This window comes from Megascapheus bottae, chromosome 3, assembly GCF_031878675.1.
Source record: "Megascapheus bottae isolate mThoBot1 chromosome 3, mThoBot2.hap1, whole genome shotgun sequence".
Lineage (NCBI taxonomy): Eukaryota > Metazoa > Chordata > Mammalia > Rodentia > Geomyidae > Megascapheus > Megascapheus bottae.
In genome coordinates this window covers 18,755,655-18,763,634 of record NC_143511.1, presented here as the reverse complement: position 1 = coordinate 18,763,634, position 7,980 = coordinate 18,755,655, and the positions used below count along the sequence as shown (strand labels likewise).

Genomic DNA, 7,980 nt, shown 5'->3' with positions numbered 1-7,980 from the left:
TGTACAAGGGAGGTTTTATTGACACTGTAATATATGTGAACCATGAATCCTGATCAACCTCAACCAATCACTCTTTCCCATCCTAGTCTTCCTTCTTAAAACAATTTCAACAGGTTTCATTGTTCTATTCTCATACATGAAAACAAACCACATTCATTCTCATCTCTTTCATTTTTTTTTTCTGTCATGGGGCTCGAACTCAGAGCCTGCGCTCTTTTGCTCAAGACTAGTGCTCTGGCACATTGAGCCACAGTACCACTTCCTGTTTTCTGGTGGTTAATTGGAGTTATGAGTGTCAGAGATTTTTGAATGGTGATTTTTAGATCTAAGCGTCCTGAGTGACTGGGATTAAGGGGTGAGCAACCCGACTCTGTCTTTTAAATAATAATGATCTCAATTTCCTTTCTCTTTTCTATGAACTATGGACTGAACTGGATCTTGTGTAACTCCAATATAGGCCAGACTGTCATCTACAATGTGTATTATTTATTCATTTATTGGTTTATTATTTTAGGCATGGTATTTGTATGTATCTCAGGCTAAAAGGCCAAGTCCCCCTCAGACTCACAACTCTCTTTCATTGGCCTCTTAAATGCTGAGGTTATACACATTCCCCTGACACTTTGCCTTTCCTATTCTATGCAAACTTTCCGTTAATACATTATTTAAAAACCAGTGCTAATGGAGAGGTCAGTTCTGGGTGATTTTTCATATCCTGTCTAAATCAAGACTGGCTCACAAGTAAGGAGCCTACCTAGACTGACCAAACAAAGTCTAAGTCAGTTAAATATGCTGCCTAACTTCATGAGCCTCAACTGCAAGACAGTTAGGAATAGAATAGAGTTGACGTTTCAGACAGCGTATCTTTGCATCCTTCACTTTGACCCACCCCACACTATATTGCATGCCCTGTACTTGATCATCTGAGTCTGTGGCTCTTGGATTCATTACCTATTTATAGACTGGAAGTTGCTGCCTGTCCTGACACTTAATCTGCCCCCCTGGCCCTGAGCCTGGCTTCCTTCCACACCTATAATTTGTACTTGCTCTTTGATGATACTACTGTCTCTCAGCAATCCATCCTGGACATGAACTTCCTTCTACAGTACAGTAAGTATCCACAGAATCATCCATTACATACAAAAACTAAGTAGTGAAAGGTGTGCTACAAGGAATCAAGAAAGCAAATGTAACCTCTAATATTGAGTGTGCAAGGGGAAAGCATTGAACGCTTGGAAGAGGAGCCCTCAGCTTAAATATAGAGCTAATTTTTTTTTTTTTTGCCAGTCCTGGGCTTAAGCTCAGGGCCTGAGCACTGTCCTTGGATTTTTCTCAAGGCTAGAGCTCTACCACTTGAGTCTCAGCACCACTTCTGGCTTTTTCTAAGAATGTGGTACCAAGGAATCGAACCCGGGTCTTTGTGCATGCTAGGCAAGCACTCTACCACTAGGCCAACCTCCGGCCGAGAGCTAAATTTTTAAGGAGGACTGCTTGGCTGATATTTTTGGTTCTGAGTTCTGAGAGTGGAGAATGATGAAAATGATTCTATGGTTCTCAGGCTGATGAGATGATGTTGATTCTGCAAGTGTTGAGGGAAATGCAAGGTGGCTTTGAATGCTGCTAAATTGATGTGATGAAGTATGACTACTGTTCACCTTGAGGTGGAAAGGTCAGAAAAGCATGCTCTGAATAGATGGCATTTCAATACCAAAGTGAATGACAAAGAATCAGCTCTGCAAAACTAACCACAAAGAAATCAAAGATCAACACACACTGATGGACATCAGCATTTGGGAACTTCCTTCCCTTCCTTCTCTCCCTCCCTTCCTTCCTTCCTTTCATTATGGTATTGGGTTCATACTCATGCTTGCTTTGCTTCCTTGCTTGTCTTCGTTACTCATGACTGCCTTTCTACTGAAGCCTGCAAGCCTGCCTTATTCCTGGTTATTCTGGAAATGAAATCCTATGGATTTTTCTACCATGAATGGTTTTGGATCATGATCTTCCAGACTCAGCCTCTTGAGTACAAGTTAGGATTATAGGCATGAGCTACCAGTACTCAACTGGAACTATCTTCAGATATTTAGAGCCAGAGAAAGTGGTTGAAAATTCCTTATTACAGGTCTTTCTTTTGTTATTTTAATAGTTTGGATAAGGGAACATATCTATATATTACTTCCTGAATATTTTTTCCAAATGCCTTGGGCAAGACAATAAAGATAATAAGGTAGTAAGGCCTAATGTAGAACCTCATATTTTTCATATAGGCACCTAAAAAACCTCAAATTAGCAGACACTATAAAGAATTCTTTTAAAATTCTTTATATTATAGATTCATAGGAAGTTGTGAAAAATTTTTCCATCGAGATGCCCAATGCAAATGACTTAAAGAATTGTAATGTAAATATCAGAAATACATTGGTATTTCCTGGAACTTAGATTTCAAAGTCTTACATGTGTGGTTTTATGCAATTCTCTATAACTATTATTGCAATCAAGATTCTCTAGTGTACTATAAAGAAAAGATTTGGCCGTTCTTATTGCCACACCTATATATTCTGTTCAAGCCTAACCTTTGTTGTCTGTGAAAAAATGCAGGACCCTTTCTGAAAACCTGAAATAACAAAAAAGGTGGGGCTGGAGGCATGTGGTTCAAGTGGTAGAATGCTTATCTAGCAAGCAAAAGACCTTGAAGTTCACACCCCAGTTCTTCCAAAATAATAGTAATAATTTGTTCCTAAGCCCCAATCACATCCTATTTCAAGAAAACCTTATAAACTGAAGTTGGATGTGGTGGCAAATGTGTATAATACCAGTATGTGGTAGGCTGAGGCAGGAAGATTTCAAATTTGAGGCCTGGACACATAAGAACCTGTCTGAAAAAACCAAAGCAAGAAACTGAACAAGATGTTTTATAAATTGAATCATACAGTTTTCATGTAATATAGTTCTTGAGAGCTATTCACATTGTTTCATGTATTGTAATTCATTTTTTTATAACTGAGTAATATGTCAGAGAGTACAGATGTATCACTGTTTAAACATTGTTTAGTGTAAAAAATTGGGGCTTGTTTTAGTTTGGGCTATGACAAAGCCATTCATATTTTTGTATGAAATACAAGTGCTCATTCCTTTTGGAAAGATGTCTATGAGTATCCACATCATTACCAGCATTGTTGTTAGAACAATTTTTTAAACCATTTAGATATTGTTTTTTTTTTTTTCTGTTCACAACACTTTGGGAAATAAATGTCTGTGCATGTGTATGTGCTGTTCCTCAGGCTTGAACTCAGGACCTCAAGCTCTTGGCTTTCCCCCCCCCCCCCAATTCACATCTGGTTCTCTGTCACTTGAGCCATGCCTTTAGTCACAGCTTTTTGCTAGCTAATTAGAAATAAGAGTCTGTTGGATTTGTCTTCCCAGGATGGTTTTGTACTGTGATCCTCAGATCTTAGCCTCCTGAGTAGCTAGGGTTACAGGCATGAGCTACCAGCACCCTGAACACTAGAGGTGAAGTCTTTCATACAGGAATATTGTTAGTTTTTTCTATATTTATTTTCTAGGCAAGTGCTCTGCCACAGGAGCTGCACTTCTAGGTCTTAAGTTAGATTTCTCAGGCTGTTAATCAAATGCAAGAGAAGCAGATGGAGTAGTAGACCAAGTCAAGCAGGACCAACTACTTAAGTTTTCAGCCTCATTGTCTTTAAGACCAAAAGGCTGACTTGGAAATGTCCTGAAGGCCCTTTAAATACAAAATTAGGTAATATCATGAGCATTTTTACTTTTTTTTTTTTTTGCTAGCCATTTCACTTGCAAACCTCACACCTTTCTGAAAAACCCAACTATGCATAAAACGTGGCAAGCAGATATGGGGAAACAATAGAAACCATCCCTGTTTATTCCATGCAAAGAGAAAAATAAAAAAAATGAAAAGGTATGCTCCTGCATCTAAAAGCCTTAGGATGATTGGTCACAACTGTCTAAGTCTCACACTGACTGTCTCGGTGCTAAGTTCTATACAAACCCCAAAGGGTGGAGCTGGAAGTGCTCTGATTTTTTTTTTTCCTTTCTATTTCGAGCCTAGACTCCCAGCATTCCTTGGAGGATGCTCAGCAAGTTTCCAGACTGGCTCTCTTCAAACTTGGTAAATCCATTTCCAGAAGACGCGTCCCGCTTTGGAAGGACAGATGGCTCCTCAGAAATGATGGAAACCCCAAATCGCGTGCCCCTGGCAATCTCAGGGCAGGTGCTTTAAAATTCCATGCCAAGTCGGAGTTACTTTACTTGGTCAGTGCCCTTCAGCCCCAATTTGCAGGCCACAGGCCACAGGCCACAGGCGTGTGTTTGGCGGGCGGTCAGAGTCCAGACACACCCGGCCCGGCGGAACCCCGCCTAATTAGTAATAATGGGGGGGTTACTCCCTGGGACAGCGTCTCACGAAGTCTCAGGAGTCTGCCTACGCCTTACTTAGCCGCCAACCGCTCCGAACCCGGCCGGGGGAGGGGGTGGCACCGGTCACCGGCTCCGTCGGGGAGGGGGCGTGTCCTGCGGTCGGTTAGGGCCACGCCCCCTCGCCTGTGTGGAGCCCGCGTGTGGCTGGTTGGACATTCAGGGCTGCACGTGGGGGCGGGGCGAGCCACTTCCGGCAGCTCGATTTCGTTGCTAGGCGATGGCGAGGAGGCGGGGCCGACGGGACAGGCATTGGGGACGGGGGTGTGTGGGGGGGGAAAATCCTTGGGAAGGGCCACGCGCCTGATTGGCGGCCTCGCAGCCGCTCTTTTCTCCTTTTCCGGGAGGCGAGACCGGGTCCGGCCCTGGTCCCGCCTCCTCAAGCCACACAGGAGGTGCGCATGCGTAGTGTGCGCATCCGCCTCCGCCCTCCCTGGGCTCGCGCTAAGGCGGCGAGTCCGGCCAGCACTGGCGCCGCGGCGGGAGCCGCCTCGGAGCCGGTGAACCGAGCGGCGGCCTCGAGGAAGAGGCGCTTGGAGCGAAAGGAGCGCAGGAGGCGGCCGCTGTCCTCCCTGCGGCCGAGGAAAATGGTATTCGAGTCGGTGGTCGTGGACGTGTTGAACCGGTTCTTGGGGGACTATGTGGTGAACCTGGACACGTCCCAGCTCTCCCTGGGCATCTGGAAAGGTAACGAGGCCTCGGGCGTCGCCTCCGCCTCCGCGGGGCCGGGTCTGCCGAGGGGTCGTCGGGTGGGGCGGCTGCCACCTGCCGCTCAAGTTACGTAAAGCCGGGGCGGCGGAGCCCGGACCCCGTTTGTTATTTGAGGTGGGGGGTGTGGGGGGGGTGGGAAGCGGGATGGGGTGAAGTTGGTGAGCGGTGAGGGATCGCCAGCCCCTCCGCCGCGGCTGCGTCCGGGCTCTGGAGTTCAAGTCCCCGCGTGACGGACGACTGCGCGCTCCCGCGCCGGGGCGGCGTGCGCCGAGCGGGGCGCGGAGAACCCGCGACCTGTCAAGCCCCCCCCCCGACCCCGACCCGGGTTCCTCCGTTTGTGACGGGAGGCTCCGTGTCCGTGACCGGGGAGACCTCGCCCCGTCCCCCCTCCCTTTCTCCAGCCTCCCTTGGGTGGCTTGAAGTCGCGGGAGCTTTTCCGGGCTCCTCCACAGGGCCACAGCACGTGGACCTGGCTCTGCGGGTGTGCCCGGGTCCCGGCTGTGGTTACCTCCAGGGAAACTCCTGTGCCCAATAACCCTTGGAAGGAAGGGTTGTTTGTGTGTTTGCAGGTCACTCCCTGACCCAGGAGCAAATGAGTCTTGTTAGTTTATTTATTTATTTGTTTATTTATTTTGGTAAGCCTTTGGGAGTTTTCTGAGTCTGAGGTCAGTCAAATTAAGAAGTTTTTTTTTTTTAAAGGCAACAATTATGTAGGAGTACAACACGTCACACCTGCCTGAGACAGCAGTGGATTTTCAGAGTGAAGGACCGGAGGTTTTTTTTTTTTTTTTTTTTTTTTTCTCGTGTTCCTTTCCTGCGGTGCTGTCTCTAATTTAGAACCTTATTCTTAGTGCTTCCATCTGTTCCGTATTATAACCTTTTTTGTTTTTTTTTTTTTTAAATTGACCACATCCAATACAAATTAGAGGCCTTTTGGAAGTGAGTGTCCTAGGCAAGTTAGGGATGTTGTGTTGATACTTACTCGGGCTCTCATCACTTCCCCAGCCTTCTAAAGTATTTGTTTATCAAATAAAATAAAAAGAAATTCAGTGATTAAAAAAACTTTATTGGCCGGGAGTTTGGCCTAGTGGTGGAGTGCTTGCCTAGCATGCACGAAGACCAGGTTTCCATTCTTGGTACCACATACATAGAAAAAAGCCAGAAATGGTGCTGTGGCTCAGGCGGTAGAGTTCTAGCCTTAAGAAAGCCCAAGGCTAGTGCTCAGGCCCTGAGCTCAAGGCCCAGGACTGGCAAAAACAAAACAACCCCCCCCCCAAAAAAAAAAAAAGTGCGTAGCTTACCATCTGTTCTCTAGTCCTGTGGTATTGTGAACAAAAATAGAACCTTAATACTAATATAGCTTTTGACTAGTAGTAGAAACGTGCAAGTTGTTCAGTCTGTGCCTTATCTGAGTTGCAAAGTGAGAATGTCTACATATGTGTATATGTTTGTATGCATACATGTGTACGTATATGTATACACATACATGCATATATATATATGTATTTCAAAAAGAAGCCTAACACTTGAGCTGTGGTTTGTTCTGTAGTGAATTGTTGCTCTTACATTTAAGCTTGAAGTTTGTGTTCACTGTGATTTAACAAATTTATTCAAAACTTAAAAATTCACTCTTGTGCTGTATAAATAGGTGGCTTGAGAAAAACTGAGTGACATGCATCCACCAACATAATAATGATAGAGAAAATTCCGTCAAGATTCCCGTTGCTGCTACTTGGTAGTTGACCCACACACCTGGCAACCACTGCCGTTTTTACTTTTTCAGTGTAATATAAATGAAGTTATATTGCAGAGTGTCAGTGATTCACACCTAAAATCTAGGTATAAGGTGGTTGAAATCTTAGGATTTCTGATTTGAAGCCAGCCAAGGCAGAAAAGTCTGTGAGACTGTTGTCTCCAATTAACCTGTCCAAACATGTAAATGGAGGTGTGGTTCGTGTGCTAGAGAGCCAGCCTTGAATGAAAAAGCAAAAGGACAGCCAGGCCATGAGTTCAAGCCCCAGTACTGGTGCACATATATCCGCATATACCAATATTGTTTGTAGCCTTTGAGCATCTTAAAATGCTTTTGAGAGCGATCTGTATTGAAAGAGCATCAGTATTTCATTCCTTTACTGGAGTGTTTCATTTTCTGGATGTACTGTAAAGGTGTCTGTTTGCCAGTTGAGAGTTGTTTTATTTTTGGCAGCTATGAATGAAGTTGCTGTAGAATTTGTTTACAGATTATAGTGTGAACATAAATTGTTTTTCTTGAGTAAAAAGGTGCTGGATTTGGGTTATATGGTGAGTGCTTTATGAGAAAGGTCAGGCTGGGGTTTGGATATGGTATGAATGTTTTTCTAAAGGTTTTGTGAGAATCATGGTCTCCAATGTGATGGTGTTAAAAGGTGCTGGATCTTCCCAAAGTAGGTGCTAAAGAGTGGTTATCACTGGTGCCTCACTCTGGCTTCCTGTCTCCCAGTGTGATCTCTCTCCCTCTTGTATATGCTTCTGCCATAGGGATCCCAGCCACTATGAGTTGGGCTGTATGTTTCTACAAAGCCATATTATATCATTTGGACTTTCAGCTCCAAAACTGTGAGCTAAATTTACCTCATCTATTAGATACCAGGCTCAGGTATTTCATTATAGTAATAAACAGACTTAGGCATCTTGAAACTGCTGTTTATGGGAGAATTTTTAACCTTGATTAGTCTTGTATCAGGATTTAGTTTATGCTGAACTCTCAAGAGTGTTTGGTATTGTCATCAATTTTTTTTCAATGTTCTAATGTGTAATGTTGAACTATTTGTCTTTAATTGT

At 44.3% G+C, this 7,980-nt stretch overlaps 1 protein-coding gene across 9 annotated transcripts in view; it reads left to right on the top strand.

The window, feature by feature from the left end:
- Positions 1–4,882: 4,882 nt before the first annotated feature.
- Positions 4,883–7,980, top strand: part of Vps13a (vacuolar protein sorting 13 homolog A) — a 175,881-nt gene continuing 172,783 nt past the window's right edge. For 7 of the 9 annotated variants that reach the window (XR_016534893.1, XR_016534896.1, XR_016534895.1 and 4 more), the window contains exon 1: positions 4,883–5,136. Coding sequence is in view for 5 of the 9 variants with exons in the window: in XM_090329618.1 (XP_090185744.1) it covers positions 5,037–5,136 (100 nt within the window). In the remaining 4 variants the exon portion in view is untranslated. The remainder of the gene's footprint in view (positions 5,137–7,980) is intronic. The other 2 variants (XM_090329619.1, XM_090329616.1) reach the window with 1 other exon arrangement.